General features: G+C 43.8%; 1 protein-coding gene and 1 long non-coding RNA gene across 2 annotated transcripts in view; one reads left to right on the top strand and one right to left on the bottom strand.

The window, feature by feature from the left end:
* Positions 1-2,589: 2,589 nt before the first annotated feature.
* The window catches only part of FBXW10B (F-box and WD repeat domain containing 10B), a 35,156-nt gene continuing 19,383 nt past the window's right edge, over positions 2,590-18,362 (top strand). The window contains exons 1-5 of the mRNA XM_054047070.1: positions 2,590-3,293; positions 12,452-12,634; positions 12,895-13,113; positions 13,215-13,342; positions 16,820-16,942. Of these exons, the coding sequence (XP_053903045.1) occupies positions 2,756-3,293; positions 12,452-12,634; positions 12,895-13,113; positions 13,215-13,342; positions 16,820-16,942 (1,191 nt within the window). The 5' untranslated portion in view covers positions 2,590-2,755. The remainder of the gene's footprint in view (positions 3,294-12,451; positions 12,635-12,894; positions 13,114-13,214; positions 13,343-16,819; positions 16,943-18,362) is intronic.
* LOC128847561 (uncharacterized) overlaps positions 7,191-18,362 on the bottom strand; it is a 16,241-nt gene continuing 5,069 nt past the window's right edge. Inside the window, exons 2-3 of the long non-coding RNA XR_008446919.1 lie at positions 10,221-10,377; positions 7,191-8,962 (exon numbers count right to left, since the gene is read on the bottom strand). This is a non-coding gene — a long non-coding RNA (uncharacterized LOC128847561). The remainder of the gene's footprint in view (positions 8,963-10,220; positions 10,378-18,362) is intronic.

The following is an 18,362-nucleotide window of genomic DNA, read 5'->3' as shown; positions in this document are numbered from 1 at the left end:
ATGAAAATGACTGAGTGAGGGAGGGTGGGGGTGAGTGAGTGACAGTGTGTGGGGCGGTGATGGAGTGAGCAGGGCGGGGCCTCAGAGAAGGGACGGGGCAGGAGCGGGGCAAGGGTGTTCGGTTTTGTTAGGTCAGAAAGTTGGCAACCCTAGGCCCGCAGAGGAGGAACAAGATTCTCTTTGCTTTATAATACAATGTTCAATGCCTTGTGACCCCACTGGTTGCATTTTGTGACACCCTCCTCCCTGGGATCATGACCCACCATTTAAGAAACACTGCTTTAAGTTGTTCAAGGTAACAGGTTCCATAACATAGCCTGTTACAGGCAAATGTTTGTGAAATTAAGCAACAACTAGAGACCAACAGACTAGTACAAACTGAATTCAGTTAAAACAGCAGTAATAATGGGTCTTCCAAGGCTCCTGGCAAAGTTGAAGCTAAACAAATTCAGACTGGAAATAAGGCATAAATACTGACAGCAATTAACCACTAGAACAATTTACTGTCATGGATTCTCCATCACTGACAATTTTTAAATCAAGACTGGATTTTTTTCTGAAAGCTCTGCTCTGGGAATTACTTTGGGGAAGTTCTAGGCCTGCGTTACAGAGGAGGTCAGACTAGATGATCACAATGGTCCTTTCTGGCCTTGGAATCTACGAAAGTCAGGGGTTGGAATGATAATGATCTAAACAACTACAGAAATGGGAGGGAAAGTTTGTAGTTGAAATAACAGAAATGTGTTGATTGGTTAATTCTAATGGAATGAGGCTGCTGCCCCGTCTTGGACATTGTTGGTCTTGGGGTCCCTAAAATGGGAACAGGAGGATGGGTGGACTGGAAGGAGCAAACTTTACCATCATGGCTGCCACCCCATCCATCTCCTAGGACCCCAAGATCCACCATCAGGCCTTCATTATCCTGGTCCTAAAAGGCCTCTTGACCAGCCTAGGCCAGAGAGAGGGATCCAAATGACATCACCACCTACACCAGTTTTGACTAAATCCAGAACTACACCTGGAATGTGAGCCTTGGGTTCCTGCCGTCACCCGCTCCCTACTGTATCATTGTCTTTCTCCTTCTGCCTTTGTCTAATAAGACTTTGGCTGAGTGAGCCAAGACAACTCCATCTTTTGCAAAACTGCTGTAAGCCTGTGGGCATAAAGACAGCTAAAAGCAATGCTTTAAACAACCCGACTCTGGTACAAGTTTGCCAGGTCTTGGAGCTGCTGACAAGACCATGTGCTGGGCCTGTGTTTCTCCAGCAGCAAGGCTGCAAGTGAAAATCAGCACCAGACACAAGCTGCCTTTTCTCTCTCTCATTGATGTTCTTTTTTCTCCCCTTTTGTGCTTCATCTTAAAAAGAGACAGGATTGGACTCCAACAACAGCTCTAGCCCATCTAAGCTAGCCTTTTCTCTTTCCCTGCCAAAAGGATAGTTAATACAATCTTTAATAACACTGAAAGGGCTGCCAAGCATGGGCTTCTCCCAATAAAAACTCTAGTTAAAGGGAAAGGGAAAGGGAAAAAAGGGGTATTGTTACAACAAAAATCTTACTTAAGAATTTATATTTCAAATGCTTTAACAGTTTTTCCTTCTTTGTCTGGGTCTTTAATAGAAGGTTTAAAATATTTTAAATGGTGGTTATTACACTGGGAGCTGCCTTGCCAGCAATAACTTGACACAAAATCCCAGACCACGCTGAACTGTTTAATGTTGGAACAGTGAACACGGATTTCGTTAACATCTTACCCCTTGTTGAGCTCAAGACACATCCTTTACCAACACAAGATCAAATTGACTTCAGCGGGGCTACTCACATGATTTAAACTTAAGCACATGTTTAGGTGCTTTCTGATTTGGGGCCATCGCATGTAGTTCCCAACTATTTGAGAGCACTGCTTTATGCATTCTGGGGGCAGGAGGCTCATTCATATTTCATGCATTTACAGTTTTCAAATGATTATCCTTTTTTTATTAAGGAAACTTTTTATTGCAAAACTTTACTTTTTTCTTTTTAAACTGAGGGCACAACAGTCATCTGTGCACAATGCTTTGGACTGCCAGTTTTAGGCTAAAACTCAATCCCAATAAAAAGCCTTCAAAACAAAACTTCAAGAATATAATTACATGAGATATAAGCCCCCCCAAAACCTGTATTTTCACTTTTTGCAATAATTAAACCTAGGCAGAAAAAAATCCCCCTCACCTTCCTTTTTTGGATCTAATTGCAAGGATTATGGGACTTTTGTGGGGACCAGTATTTGAAACAATTCTAATAAAACCAGTTTTTTGCAACCCTTAATAAGGCAGAATTTCCTTAGATAAATACTGACAAAATAATAATAATTATTAATAATAAAGACATGCAAACTAGACACCTTTGGTACAAATCCAAGCTAAGGATAGTGTCTAATTTTTCATATCATCCCATGAATGTCTTGATACTGGTGCATCATGGATATTACAAGCTATACGGTATAGTAGTTGCTAGGATATTTTGTTCATGCAAATTCTAGGAGGTTTACGGTAACAACTGTGTCTCCTAGGAGTTCTATACAATAAAAGACAAGAGTTCTACAAACAGCAGCGTGTGATGTGGCTACTTCATCCATCGCAGGGTTCAGCCAGTTTCTTAGTGTTATTTTTATAATGTCACAGGATGGAAGTGGACGATTAGAAAGCAGGTTATGTTTCTCTACTTTTCCCACTGCTCAGCTCAGTGCCCTGTTTGCTGAATTGGATCTGAAACAATGAAAGAGACCTTAAAGGACCAGGAGAGCCTGGAATACAGGCTGGACTGTGCTCCTGATCTGCGGTGTGAGAAGAAAACAGATTTAGTGCCTGTTTGCCAAATTTGTGAGACATGTGTCTTGGCTTGGAGGGTCTTCTCTACCAAAGAGTGGTTCCTGCGGGCCAGCGAAGTCTCCCAAAGGAAGTTCCTGGTGGGGATCGTGAAGCGATTCAACAGCCTGGATTTGCTAAACTATGCTGAGAAAGTCCTGCAGACCTCCCACGGGAAGGATTTCACTTTCAGCCGGTCCCGAATCACCCCCAGCCTCAAAGAAGACATGACCACGTCCACTTCTGACCGGGCTTTGAATATAGTAACTCTAGAGAAAGCCATGTTGGAGACCTGGAAGTGGTTCAAAAACTGTTCCTACTGGACTAAAGCAAACTACACTCTGCTCTTGCTTCAGATGTGTAACCCTAAGTTACTGTTTATAGCTGCTAACCTGGTCAGAGTCCTCCTGGTCAGAGAGCAGAGTGCCAGCTCAAAAAGAGAAACAGGTAAACAGAGTGACATGCTGGGTGGCGGGAGAGACTGACCCCTGGCTTTCAGGATTAACCAAGGAGAGAGGATAAAGTCAAAGGGCCAGATTCTGATTCCCTACCACTGCGTGATACTTTACTGTACAAATAACTGCATCGGGCCAGATCTTCAGCAGGAGTAAATCAGTGTAGTTCCATTGTCTGCCACTTTACACCAGCTGAGAATATGATCCACTGAATTCAGAGACCACTTGCAGAGTATGGTACTAACTCACTATGAGTAATGGTGGCAAAACCTGTCCTAAAGCTGCTATTCACTTACCTGTGTTCTTAAAAACCAGTTATAAGTAGTACCTAGGGGTGCAAATGCTCTTACTAGAGTTAAGTACAAGTTTGGAAACATAATGACCATAGGACAGATTTTCAAATAGGGTTTTATTTTACTTTTCAATGAGCATAGGTAAGAGGGAAGAAAGTAAAGGATATGAGAACCATAAAAATAATGCACAATATCCACAAATACCTGGCCACATCCTCCCTTATCTGTTGTAAATTGGTGCAGCTGCATTGACTCCAGTGGAGCTCCCTGAATTTACACCAGCTGGTTATCTGGTCCATAAACTTTAATTTAGATAGAACAGGAGCTCTAGCAGCAAACTTTGCTACATCCAGTGAAATCAGATCTACTCTTGAGTTTTACTGGTGTGTTTGTTTGTTTCCCTTCTGCTGCCTTTTCTAGTTGTCAAAGTTAGACTCAGGACTCATAGTTTGTCAGACCACTCTGTTTTATTAGCACAGCGCTCTGCTAATACATTCAGATAATGTGAGCCTCTATGCAAGATTCAAACAGTCTTATTTATACAGATAAAAGGGTGCGAACTAAACAAAGGGACAGAGAGAGCAAAATTGTAAAATATGCATGGAGCATAATATGCATATCCTGTTTCCTTGTTAACTCTTATCGATCTAAGACTAATGCTTCACCAATTGCCCTTAAGTGGCAAGTTAAGCAGTTAATGTCTGCTTTCCTGCCCCCCTGGCTTGCAGCATTTCTCATTTCTACTTAAAGGTACATACAGCATTCTTTAATTCATTCTATTTCTTTAATATAATTCATTTCACTTTCACAATCCCTCCTTTTGGTCAAGCTTACGCAAAGACCAACAATTACTGGGTTCCACATATTAATAGTTCTTTATCTCTTCGTTCATCAGTGATATTTAACATCATCATATTAGCACTCTGTTTTGGGGTAGTCACCTGGGTGGCATACCTTACACAATTCTGGATACAACAGGAGATTAACTGAAAACATACAAAAATCATTAGGATTCCAAACAGGATAGTCAGGGCTCCCTGAAACAACCAGTTTCCTGTGCCAGAGAAATTGAATAGGTTACTTAGCCACTTCCATAAAGAACTCGGCTCTTCATGGGGAAGATATGCAATTTGTTCTAAGTGACTAGCAGGATCTATTACCTCATTGGTGTCGTCAGGTATGAACACACAACATTCTTTCCAATGAGAGCACAGGTCCCTCCTTTGGCCGCCAGCACTATGTCCAATGCCTGGCGGTTTTGGAGGGCCATCTGTCGGATGGCCCCTGTTTCTTTGGCCAGGGTCTTTAAACTCTCTCCGGTTTCATTTGCCATTATTTCAACTACTGCTTGTAACCTTAGGAGCCTTTTTGCATGGTGTATTACTCCCCCAAGTGGGATAAGGGAACCACCAATGGCCTCTTCCCAGGTCAAGGGGCTTATGTTATTTACATACCATTGGGCATCTGATAAGTCCCTTCTTCTTCGCCTGAAATTACAGAGGCGCTCTCGTGGGAAGGACCCTAGTACTCGGAATTGTGGGAAGAGTCAGGCGGGATAACAGATACCTGACCAGTTAGCTGGTAACACAGTATAAGCTTTGGTTCCACAAACCCAATGATGGCCTATTAAGGCTGGGAAGGGTTGGTTGCACCCATTTGTCACATAGGTGCCTACAAAGGAGGAGTAATATCCTCCGAAGGGCACAGGGTAATTCTCCTTACGAGGAGTGGTGTTATTTGCATGGCATTGAAAGATTGTATTGTTTTCACTAAGGTTACTGTAGGGGGAACATGAGCTTGATTTTTCTGTTTGATCCCAGGTTGAGAAAAAAATTCATATCCCCATACCCGGCCCACCACTCTTTAGTTTTGTTTGAATAATCCCATACACCATTGGCCACAATATGCTGAAGGCAATGACTTTTTCCCAGATCCAGCCCTGTCCCATTACACACCCAACACCAATGACCTTTTCCCTCCACCACACTTATCCATTTAGAGACATTTATTCCCACTGCTTCCCAAGTGTCATTATTGTTCCATGTTCTGTTAAACGGACGAGGTCCTCCAGTGAGGTCTGGGGAATTGAGTGGGATTGCCAGGACAGGAACACCAGCTTGAGAGTGGGCTGGGATGTGGCTGCAGACCCAGCAATTAGAAATATTAAGGGTCTGAGCTATCCACGCTTGCTGCTGGATAAAAGAATTGTCATTGTGGACTCCCCAGACCTTAAGACACCAGCAGCTGAGGAACAGGCGCCACCAGAGGCACATGTTGCAGGCAAGGCCCTTCCGGTTCTGACAACCTCAACTGAGGGAACCGCAGTCACGGTTTTACATCCACCAGGCAGCAGGCGCTAGGCTCACTACTGCTTCTTTTTGGGCCTTGCTTTAGGTCCTCGTCTGCTTCTGGTAACCCTTACGAGAGCGTAGATGGTAAGGTATTGCAGGCTGTTCCTCTACGTCTTCTTCTGGAGTCAAAATTGACTCTGCGTGGTCCTGAGGTGATTGGTTTGCTGGGGGGTGCCTTCTTACACTGCGAAGCATGTATGCACGCTGTGATGCCAGACAGTTTAACAGCCATCTGGATAGTAAGCAGTACCTGATGATTTTTTGATGTCCTTTAAGTCTCTTTACTTCTTCTTCCTTGACTCTGGCTATAACAATGGCCTTCACACCTTATCTTTTCCTGATGCATACATTCCTTATTCACACAGATTGAGAATACAAACAGTAGTATTTTATATGGCGCAAAAAAGGCACTGCAAATTAAACCTTGCTAAGTTTTACAATCAATAACCAAGACAATTTACATTGAGACCCAGGCCTTCAATGTTCCTCTAATCTACTTAACATAGACACAATAGAGAATCCTGTTTCTTACTTACTAAACCTTAAAACAAAGAAATGTATATTTAACTAGAGGCCTACTTTGTAATACATATAGGAAACCATAGTAGACATTATAACTTATTCTAAAACAAAAGGGTGACCATAATCAGTCATAAGGATTATTCTGGTCTGTCATTCCTTTCTGCTATTCAAAAAGGGTGGCTGACAGGGATGAAATCAAATCATACATTAATTCCTATGGGACATTATAAGATCCTGCTCCTACATATCCCCCTTTTGACACTAAGATTATTAATCGCCAGTGTCACTTCTTATTTAGTCCACATAATAGAAAATACTGGGAGGTGATTTGGGCCTGTGGCTCTAGCTTTGCATACATTTGTTTTATCCAACAGCACATTTTAAACGTTACAATTAAACACATACAATTTAAAATCAAAACCAATTAGGGTTAGTAACATTAGTACGCCACTAGTTGTGGGAGACCATTCAGAAAATACATTATACCAATGGTAAGCTGTTATGTCTTTCTGCAGTGGCAATTCTTAACATGTTGCCATTTGCATGTATAATATGAATGGTTTGGTTTCCCACATTGCCCTTTTGTTTGTTTTAGGAACTATGTTACCTTTTTATCTTTTGTAAACACAGTAGTTACATTACATTTACATTTGTCTATTGGAAGGTTGCTAACACTTCCATTCTTTTAAAACACTTTCCCCCCCAAGAATTAAAAACATACACATAGCCCATTATACAGTACTTTGGTCTCATTATTCATTTTATCCCACATACAGGATCCTAGTGAGATGTCTTTACTACAGGGCTTTGGAGCAACAGGCATGGATAAGCATACCCACTTTTATTTGTTTCTTATTAGGTTGTCCTGTAGCTGATATTAGCTTTTCCTGAAAGACAAAAATAATATTTTTTCTACCCCTTTTGGGGTGGCATTCATTATTGCTTAAAATATTCCTTTCTTTTACAAATACCCTTACTGATTGCAGGCAAAACAAGAGGAATTACCTCCATATTTTCCTGTGTTTTTGTTCTATAGGCAGGCCAGGTTTTAATGGCTTCTATCTTTTAAGAGTTATGGGGAAATTATCCCACTGTTCAGTCATTAAATCCATGAGGTGGTGTACCTCAGTTTTCCCTTTACAGCAGACCAAGGTTACAATGTCTTTCCTGCTGGATTAAGCTTTAAGTTTGTTCACAGGTAACAGCTGAAAAGCATCATTACCATAAAGGATTTTTTTTCTTCAAAAATCATACACACTATACATTGTTACAGGGGTACGTAGTAACATTAAATTTATTTTAATTAAAGGTATCTTGTTATATCGTGCCTTTTATTTAGACAATTTGTTTGCTGACCAGGTATGTTCTTTATCTGCAACTTCTTTGTGCTGGCAGTTCTCTCACTTCCTTTATCAGTTAGATAATTTGCATCCACACAGGCTTGGCTTTTGGATTCAAAACCATTAGCAGAGCTCAGAGACTCTGTCTTAAAAGGAACACAATTAACTTTTACCAGAGTTTTGATTACTTTTAACTCTTGCTTCCAAAACACACATAGATCTGAAAAAGAAAACACAGTCTATTGTGGCTCCTTTGGAGCCCTAATAGGATTTTAATTAAGTAGCATGTTTCGTTTGCATTTCTTTTACCCCCTCTATAATATACACTGCACATGTCTGCACATTCCTTCTATACTTTAACTTTTAAAACATTAGCCATATTAATTTTTACATAAGTGTAACTGTTTCTTTTGTTCTTACAGAGTTTTATGTACCCTTATCAAAGTGACAGTCTGATTACACAGAGCCATTTTAAGGCTCAGTGTTTCTAACATTTCTTCTTTTTGTTTTGTGCACCTCACCCCTGCTGTTGCTTCAGAGGGCCACTGATTTTATTCTTTTCCTACAGCTTTCATTTGCTATTTTGTTACAAAAACAAACAAACAAACAGAATCCAGAATCTCTCCCCATTTTTCTGATTTTGACTGTCCTGCTGCAGTCATGACTTGGTCTTTATTTGAAAACATTTAAATTTTGTAAAGAATCAAGTTACCCCTTAAGGGTTAAATACCAAATCTCAAAGTCAACCAACACTGATTACCTGTGTCTGGCAAAAAGGTCTGTCAGTTTTGCAGCTTTGAATTAAAGAATCAAATGGATTTTTAGTGGCATTATAAACAAAACAAAACCAATTTATCTTAAACTTACAAAACAGGAGTTTTACAAACCTCACATATTCCCACAGACAGACAGATACATACACATTTTCTCTCCCTTAACATCCCTCTTACACTGCTTTGTTTTTACATAGCTGTACATAGATTACATCACCTTTATACATTTGGGGCAGTTAAGTTCCAATAGAACCCCCCCTATGTTCTTTTAGCAAATTTGACTCAATTGTCCATAGTCAAATGATTTTAATTAGATAGTCTCTTTACCTGGATCATTTACAGACATTCCTCTGGAAAAGGGCCCATTTTTCCTTTAGAATGGCTGCAAAGAAACCAAGAATTCTTTTAACAAGATCCTTTTTAACATTTTTACAAAGTTTAACTGTTTAATTCTCTCCAGTCTCTGTAGAGTTAACTTTTCACTCTCTTTCCTTAAATCACTTGTTTATTTCCCAAAATGACACCTTTATCAACTCAGATTTCACCATTTTAAGTATTGTTCCAGGGGTTCATACTTGCACTTACTCCTGACACTATGCCCTTAGGGCTTCCAACCTGTTTTTTTTTTTTTTAGTTTCTTTATCTGTTGCTTGCCTGCTTGTCTGGGCCCAATCCTGCTTTTTCCAATGAACCATTTTTGTGAGTGATATTGTGGTCATTTCACAATTTTGAAAGAAATGCTTAAGGAAAGGGCCCAGGAAGGGTGGGGGCTAGTTGAGGAGCCCACCCTCCTTGCTGAATTGGTAATAGAACACTAAAGAATCAGTTTCTGAGGCAGACAACGAAGGGGAACAGAACAAGGGGCATTTTATCCTTTTTACAATGAGAGGGGAGTATGAAGGGAGTTGGGATCGATCCGGGGTTGTTGTTGTTTTTTTTTTTTTTTTGTCAGAGAACAGGGTGAAGGGGAGCGCTCAGTCTGGTGGTGGGAGAGGAGGCTTTTAATAAAGCTTTTAATTTATTATTTGAATATTTGAGAGAGGTGAGTTTTGATTTTGTCCACCTACGATTTGCCTCTTCCCACCACTGCATGAAACAATTAACCTCTCCTTTAGCCAATTTAGTTTTAGGCTGACCGAGTTTGTTTTTTTTAAGATGTCCATTCGGTCCTTGTTCCAAGGTTTTAACAGTGGCCACTGAGTTTTGGGATCTCCCTGAGTTAGCCTAGACCATTTTTCCAGAAATTTACAGGAGTCCGGACCCTTCCTAAAACTGAGCCGGCGTTCCTTTAGGGAACTGTCCCGACTTAGACGTCTGGTTACCAATACAGGAGGACTTTACACACACTAATCACACAAGAAGGAAATTCGGGTTCGTCAGAGCGATGCCCGGTGCAACACACAAAAGGAGCCCACAGGCTACTGACTCAATCGCCCTTGCTTTCACACCAAGGGTTTTACCCAAGGTGCGGTGCGGCTGCGATTGTGCAGATTTCACTCACTCAGACCACGGAGACAGGAACCCCTTGGTCGGCCGATCCCTGGATGGAGATGGCACCCAGACTCAAACACTCCACAGGAGGACGGATAGACACAGAGACAGAACAGTCCTCAGTCCGGACAAAACACAGAAATAATTACCTGACCAGATTCCTGATGTCAGATCCCGGGATCCCTACCAGAACAGAGTGGGAACCAACAGGTTCGATGGCGTAGACCTCACTGTGGTCGTGCACCCTTCCGTTCAGGAGGAGGACCGCTTGGGCCAAATGCCCAGGTGCCGGCTACCACGTTCGTCCTACAAAAACGGTCAGGAATCACACAGCCCCAGTGAAGACGGTTGCCATCTCGGTGGAACCTCCAAATTGTCAAAGTTAGACTCAGGACTCATAGTTTGTCAGACCACTCTGTTTTATTAGCACAGCGCTCTGCTAATACATTCAGATAATGTGAGCCTCTATGCAAGATTCAAACAGTCTTATTTATACAGATAAAAGGGTGCAAACTAAACAAAGGGACAGAGAGAGCAAAATTGTAAAATATGCATGGAGCATAATATGCATATCCTGTTTCCTTGTTAACTCTTATCGATCTAAGACTAATGCTTCACCAATTGCCCTTAAGTGGCAAGTTAAGCAGTTAATGTCTGCTTTCCTGCCCCCCTGGCTTGCAGCATTTCTCATTTCTACTTAAAGGTACATACAGCATTCTTTAATTCATTCTATTTCTTTAATATAATTCATTTCACTTTCACATAGTTCACATTAGTGATATTGAAAGGACAATTGCTTTCACTTATTATCACTTTATTTGGGACTGGAAGGCAATGAGGTTTTCCAGGATTCCCCCCACTGTTTGAATCCCTTCCTTTGCTTTCCTATTCTCCATGCCCCGCATCACGGAGAGATGACCTTTTCTCTGGCACATCATTGCTTTTGCAATTATTAACATTTTGTTGAATCTGGTTATTAAGAGACTTAGGATACATCTACACAGCAAAAAAATAAAAATAAAATAAAAATCCCATGGCAGCAAGTCTCAGAACCCAGGTCAACTGACTTGGGCTCATGCTATGGGACTAAAACCAGCAGTGTAGGTGTTCCCACTCGGGCTGGAGCCCAGGTGCTCTGTGCATTTCATCCAGGCTATGACAGCTTAGCCCTGGGACTTGTTTGTGATCCTGCCTCTTCAGGAAACAAGCTGTTTGCACAGAGTGGTTCTTTTCAGCATGTGAGAAGCAGGGACAGAGGTACCAGGCCGCTTGGGAATATATGCATCTGCATCAAATGAAACTACCAGAGACTCAGGGGAGCTTGGATTGTTGCAGTTTGACTGAATTATTTTCTTGTCCCAATACCAAAAGCTTGTGTTTCTCCTGATAATGCTCCCTCCACACACTCACTCCAAGCACAGGATTTGTTACATCAGGTCAGATGAAGTGGGGGTGAGTAACACTAGCATATAGCAGCTGAGGGTCTGGTTCAGTGGCTTCAAATATGGAATCTTTCAGCTAGGAGTGGGCAATATTGATGCATCAGAGGGAGGAGGAAAGAAACCCATAATGCACCTTGCCAATTGTGATATGCGGTACATGGGGGTCGGATTCCTTCCTGTCCCCCTGCAGTGATCAGCTAGCCCCCTGATGCTTGAGCTCTGACTATCCTCCCCTTAGGCATGCTTGTCATCTTAGATGGTGAAGTGACTGGGCCAGCAACGCAAGGCATCATTGCTGAAGAGCAAAGCACAATTGATTGTAGATATTGTTCATAGCTGTATTTATATCACAAACGTTCTGGTTAACCCTTATATCCCTAAGAACTTTCCCCTCCCTGATCCTTCCTGTCTCCAAGCACAGGGAGCGATTGGTGATGGGCGGTAGCAGAGCAGAAGCTGAAGGAGGAGAAAGGCAACCCTGGCAGTGGGCAGACAGAGCCAGATGGGATTCAGACCTGGCAGGAGTCCTGACCCAGGTTTACTTCTAGCAAACAACTAGGACTCCCTCACATAGCCAGCCTGTAGGAACTGGATGGGGTATATATGTGTGGGAACACGGTAACTGTCTGCAAGAGATGAACACCCAGGGAAGAGAGGAATTGTATAGGGCGGTCTGGAATGAGTACAACTAGCAATAATGGGGTGAAATAATTTTCTAATATGAGGTCTACTGTGCAAAAGACTTCCAAGCGAAATGGTGGAGACATAAATGCTCAAGTCCTTAAAATCACCTAGACAAAACCCTGAAGGAACCAATCCTACACTAGCCAAGGGGAATGGGGCAGATAACCTAACAGGTCACTTTCATCTCTACCTCTGTGACCCATGATTTAGCTCTGTTTGATTTGATTGCTCCTATGTTTGCGCAATTCTTTCAGAGGACGAGAAAGACAAAATCACGGTGGTCTTCACTGAGACCCAAAGCAGCTTCAAGCTAGAGGAACACATGAAATCCAGCTCCCAGGTGCAATTGCGACCCACATCTCAATCCTTCCTGACATCTTCCACAGCCCTAGAAAGTGGGGTCTCATCAGAAGGAACCAGCCAGTTTAGCGATATAGGTACTGTAACAAAAGGAGCTAATGTGGGGTGTTATCTCAGATACTTCAAAGTCCAAGAGTGGACAGGGTGGGTTGGTCTTCATGACGTACCTTCAGCTACCATAGAACTCAGAGTGCTGAAAATATCCTGGGGAGCTGTGGGGTAATGAGAAATTAGGGGGAGCAGGTTTGGTAGTTAATAACAACTGATATTATGATTATACCCCAAGGCTCAGGCACTCCTGGGAGTCCTTAACATGCTATTGATTCTGCTGCCCCAGGCATAGGTGTCCAAGGGCAGATACCGTGCTTCTGGCCCAGAGACCTGGCACACATGCATTATGAGAGAGCTGCGTCAGTGGATGATGATATATCCTCCATGTCTTCAATCGACCCAGCCTCCGCCGTTGTCCCTGCAGCTTTCCAGTCAGCCTCCAATGTCAACAAGTATAAGGACTTCATCCGCTGCCTGCCGACCCATCTGTCCAAGTACATCCTGGGTATGGCCCCTCTTTCTTTCCAAGCACAGCTGCCCCTTGGGCACATCAATGCTATATGACCATAGCTTGGGGTTAACCAGCTTCTCCTTGTAATTCCTCAGGGTTTCTGGATACAAAGAGCCTGAACAGGTGCACTTCTGTGAACCAGCACTGGGCTTTCCTGGCCAAACAGGTCAAGCAGGAACATCTGTCGCATAGCCTAGTCCTGGAAGAGATTGTGTACTTGCAGGTACTGTGCCTTGGCTTTTGCCTCTCATTCTGCCATCCTGGCTCTTACAGTATAGCTCCTTTCCCCCTCAAGCCCTAGCAAATAGATGGGAGGGTCCAACGTGCCTTAGAGCCCTGGGGATGTTCCTCCCAGTTTCACCCTGTTGTAGTCTTCCTTCTTCCTCACTCTCCAGAGCCAGGCTAGGTTAGAGTCATCATCACACCTTCAGAAGTGGAAAAGCCTTTACTCATTCTTTGAGAGTCTGCTACTTCTGAGCAGGGGCTTATCAGCAAGATTGGTACCAAAGATTTTGGTCACAGATGAGAGCATAACCATGTGCTGGATTTTAGGGCCCTGTAAGGGGATGCAGAGCTGTTCTACTGACTCCCTGAGGCAACCCAGACCAGGTGGGTCTAATTAGATCCACTCAGGAACATAAGAGTGCTGAGAGCCTCTTTGTGGAAAGAGAAAGCTAGAGGCATGTTGTAATGCTCCCTCGCTCTCCCGGTTGGAGGGAGGCCACTCAGGCTAGTCCTCTGGAGGCAGGACCAGAGTGTCTAAAACAGGCAAAAGTGCCAGTAGGGCTGCGCAGTAAATAGTCAATATCAGGCTGTAGCCTGGACTGGGGTAGCTCAAGTGGTCAGCCCTTAACTACAGTCTATCAGGGCTGGCTGGGGCCTGGGCAGAGCTCAGGCAGCCAGCAAACAGTCTCTAAGGTGAGTGGTAAGGGAGCTCCTGTCTTGGGCTATAGCCTCCTTGCACCATGTAGAGGGTCAGCCACCCAGGGTGGGGTGGCAGAGGGACATGGGCCCACCCTACTCCACTGCATCCCAGCCCAGGGCCCTGACAGGGGCAGGATTGGCTGCCCGTGTCAGCAGGGATCCAGCCGCAACATGCCGACTGAGCCATGCTGCGCTCTGCAGCCGACTGCTCTGTGGCTGCCCCTGGGCTACTTCCTGCCTCCCCAGGGTTTGGTACCTGCAGCCTCCAGGCCTCTTCCAGTTTTTCGGGGTAAACGGCAGGAGGTACTCCGGGCTAGTCGTCATCCACACCTGGGGATCAGGAACAGCCAGGTGCAGGTTCCTCTCGGGGCCTCTGGAGAACAGGCCGAGCATTCTCCTGCATTGCAGGCTCTCCCCCAACTGAGCTGCAGGGCCAGCCTTTTATACTTCCGTCCACGCCCTGGTACTTCTGGCGAGGGGTGTGGAGAAATCTAGGCTCCACCCCCCCAAAGGGGCATGTAAGGCTCCCTTGCTCAGAGGGAGGCCACTCAGCCTCACTACACATGTACAGATGGTCCTGAAGGAGAAAGCCCTAAAAAACAGAAATATGGGCTGACGGCTTATATCTGTAAGTGCAGTCCTGCCACAGGGCTTAAGTTAAGAATAGAGGCAAATCCCAGGAAAGGATAACCTTTAGGATTATACTCCATGGTGCATGTTGTGTGAGGGAGATTAGCATGGAAACCCACTCCCTTCACACTGACACCTAAGCTAGGCTTGATGAAAAGTTCATTTATATGTTCATTTATACGGTGAGTATTAGGTGAGCCCAAGCTGATACAGATACAGTTTGGGGCTCTGCCCCTTAGTGAGTTTGGTTGGGAGCCCTACATACCTTTATGGGTTTGACTCCAAATTTTGCCTGAACAGGGCAGCCTGGGATGAGATTTACTTAGGGATGTAGGATCTGTTTGACCCCCAAAGCAAGGAGGTGGGAACTGAAAATATACACATGAAATCCAGGAACAAAGAATCACTCAGTGTGTTTTCCTGGGTGTGATCACGCCCCCACCATCTGCACCGATCAGAGGGAATCAGAGCAGGAACCAGACAGGCAGGCAGCCCCTTCTACATGGGTTTGGAAACATACTGCTGTCCCACACATCACATACGCTCCCACCACCAGGGCCTGGTGTGGGGTGGGTCTCTATCGTCTCAGTCTAGAAGGACTGAACACCAGACTTCAGCACCACTGCCTAACAATCTGGAGAAGACGGTGTTCTGTGATGCTAGGCATACTTTCCCCGAATCCCCTCCTCTCCTCTCTCAGTCTCAGACCTCTGCTTGGCGGCTGATGATGGTAGTTTTCACCTTGCTCCTCCCTAGGACAGAACACCTGTGAGTATCCTAGTCTGCTGACCAACTTATTCTCTAGGGAGTTGACATCAGCCTACAAGCCATTATCAATAGACCTTCATGATGATGTGGGATCAGTGCTTAATTTGCAATGAAAGAGGTTCAAGCAATTTTTTTACATTCGTAACTGATGCAGCAAGGCCAGAGTGCCAGGGCTGCGAACTGCCAAGGCCAGAGGTGCCTGGTACAAATTGAGCACTGTGTGGGATACCTGGAATATATGTTGGCCACGAGCAGCTAACTATATGGCATTATTTCATCAGTGACTGGCCAATGCTTTATTAAAGTCTCCAGCAAACATCTTGCCAAGCTGCAATAGCAATTGTCCTCTTGTGTGAGCTGACTTTAGTTTTGTTAATGTGAATGGCCCTGTAACAGTGTTCACTCACTACAAGAGCACCTCCTCCTGGCCAGGCATGGCATAGCAGCTTTCTTCCCATATGGTGCCCTCTGCCAATGGGCACTCTGTTGCTGCAGTGGTTTCTCCTCCCTTAATTCACAGTGCTCCACCTTCATGACTCAGCCCTCCGTCTAGGTCACTATATAGTATCAAAGTCTCAGTGGACCAGCTGGCATCTGCAACAGTCCTGCACCACTTCCTAGGGATTGGGAGGAGAACCCAGGCCCACCCTCTACACTGGGTTCCAGCCCAGGGACCCTTTAACCAGCAGCCAAGATCTATACAATCCTCTTCCTTGCCAAGGATTCAGGTTGAGTCACAAATATTTGGGTTTCAAATAATTCAGCTGTTTTGCAATGCTTCCACCTCTCTGGTAAGGTCATGTTCCTGCGTATTATGTAGTATGTATCTACAATTCCATTGCTGGAGAGCTGCACCTTTAAATAGGAGGCAGGGCTGTGAGACAACTGCTCTCAAATAAAAAAGTGTTAGTCATTATTTAGCAATGAAATTTCATTAGAATTGATTTGGAAAAAATGACCTTGATCACTAGTCACAGCCCCTGGTGATAAAGGCATCACACTCAGCTCGAAGTAAAAACATCTCAGTGAAAAGTCAGGCTGCGTGTCTTGCTGTCTATCCCATTTATTGCTCCTGAGAACCTATAAATAAACATGTGCACAGCAGATTTGAGGCCCAACACTACAATAACAAACCGGTGTGTGAGTACCAGCTCGGAGGAGCAACCCTACAAGAACAAATCAGTGTGTGCAGCCCAATGTGCTTAAGAAACTCATCAATAACAAACCAGTACATGCAGCTCAGCCTTCCTATACATGAGCCCACAGAAGTGTATGTAGTTCTGAACTGAAGAAAATAAGTGCTGCTTTCTATTCCCCCTCTTACCGTACATTTGGCCTGTGTAGTAATAACACCAACGTCCTTTGATGTTTATTCCAGGGGTCATGTCCTAGGGGAGTCATTCCCAGCTACGCTAAAATGACCAATGTTGTAATTCCAAGGATAAATAAAGACGGGGACATCATCCCAGCAAGAGGCCGCAGATGGAAACGCAGAGGAAAGGTATGTTGCAGGTATATCCAAAGGGCCTTTCAGGGTAAGAGAGAGCAGCCCCTCTGGATCTTGGGAAGCAGAATCATAGAAAAGCAGGGCTGGAAGGGACCTTGAGAGGTCATCTTGTCCTTCCCCCCACACTGAAGCAGGATGAAGTATACCCAGAGCATCCCTGACAGATTTTTGTCTAACCCATTCTTAAAAACCTCCAGTGACAGGGATTCCACAGCCTCCCTTGGCAACCTGTTCCAGTGTTTAATGATTGTGATAGTTAGAAACTTTTCATGATATCTAACCTGAATCTCCCTTGCTGCAAACTAAGCCAGTCACTTCTTGTCCTGTCCTTGGTGGACATGGAGAACAACTGATCACCATCCTCTTTATTACAACCTTTTACATATATGAAGACTGTTACTGGGTCCCCTCTCAATCTGCTCTTCTCTGGACTGCACATGCTCAGTTCTTTCAACCTTTCCTCATAGGTCAGATTTTCTAAACCTTTAATCATTCTTGTCGCTCTCCTCTGGACTCTCTACCATCTCTTCACACCTTTCTTAAAGTGTGGCACCCAGGATTGGACACATACTCTAGCTGAGGCATCACCAGTGTTGAATAGAACAGAACAATTACCTCCCGTGACTTGCATTTGATGCTCCTATTAATACATCCCAGCATGATATTTCTCTTTTTCACAACAGCATCACATTTTTGACTCATATTCAGTTTGTGATCCACTATAACCCCCAGATTTTTTTCTGCAGTGCCACTGCTTAGCCAGTTATTCCCCAATTCATAGAAATTATAGAAATGTAGGGCTGGAAGGGACCTCGAGAGGTCATCAAATCCAACCCCCTGTGCTGAGGCAGGACCAAGTATACCTAGACAATTCCTGACAGCTATTTGACCCACCCGTTCTTAAAAACCTCCAGTGATGGGGATTCTCCCTTGGGAGTCTCTTCCACAGTTTAGCTACCCTGAGAGTTAGAAAGACTTTCCTAATATCTAACCTTGCTACAGATTAAGCCCATTACTGCTTGTCCTGCCTTCAGTGGACATGGAATACAATTGACCATCATCCTCTGTATAATGACCCTTAACATATTTGAAGACTGTTATCTTATAGTTGTGTATTTGATTTTTCCTTCCTAAGTGTAATATTTTGCACTTGCCTTTATTGATTTTCATCTTATTGTTTTCAGACCAATTCTCCAATTCATCAAGATCATTTTGAATTCTAATCCTGTCCTCCAAAGCTTGGTTTCATCCACAAATTTTATGCTGACTCTATATTCCTTCATTCAAGTTGGTAATGAAAATATTGAATAGCGGCAGACCCAAGACAACCTCTGCAATACCCCTCTTGATATGTCCTCTCAGTCTGAGAGTGAACCATTGATAACTACTCTTTGAGAACAGTATTTCAATCTGT

The sequence above is a fragment of the Malaclemys terrapin genome, chromosome 13 (assembly GCF_027887155.1).
Source record: "Malaclemys terrapin pileata isolate rMalTer1 chromosome 13, rMalTer1.hap1, whole genome shotgun sequence".
NCBI lineage: Eukaryota > Metazoa > Chordata > Testudines > Emydidae > Malaclemys > Malaclemys terrapin.
Note: the sequence above shows the minus strand (reverse complement) of the source record. Positions and strands in the feature narration are given on the sequence as shown.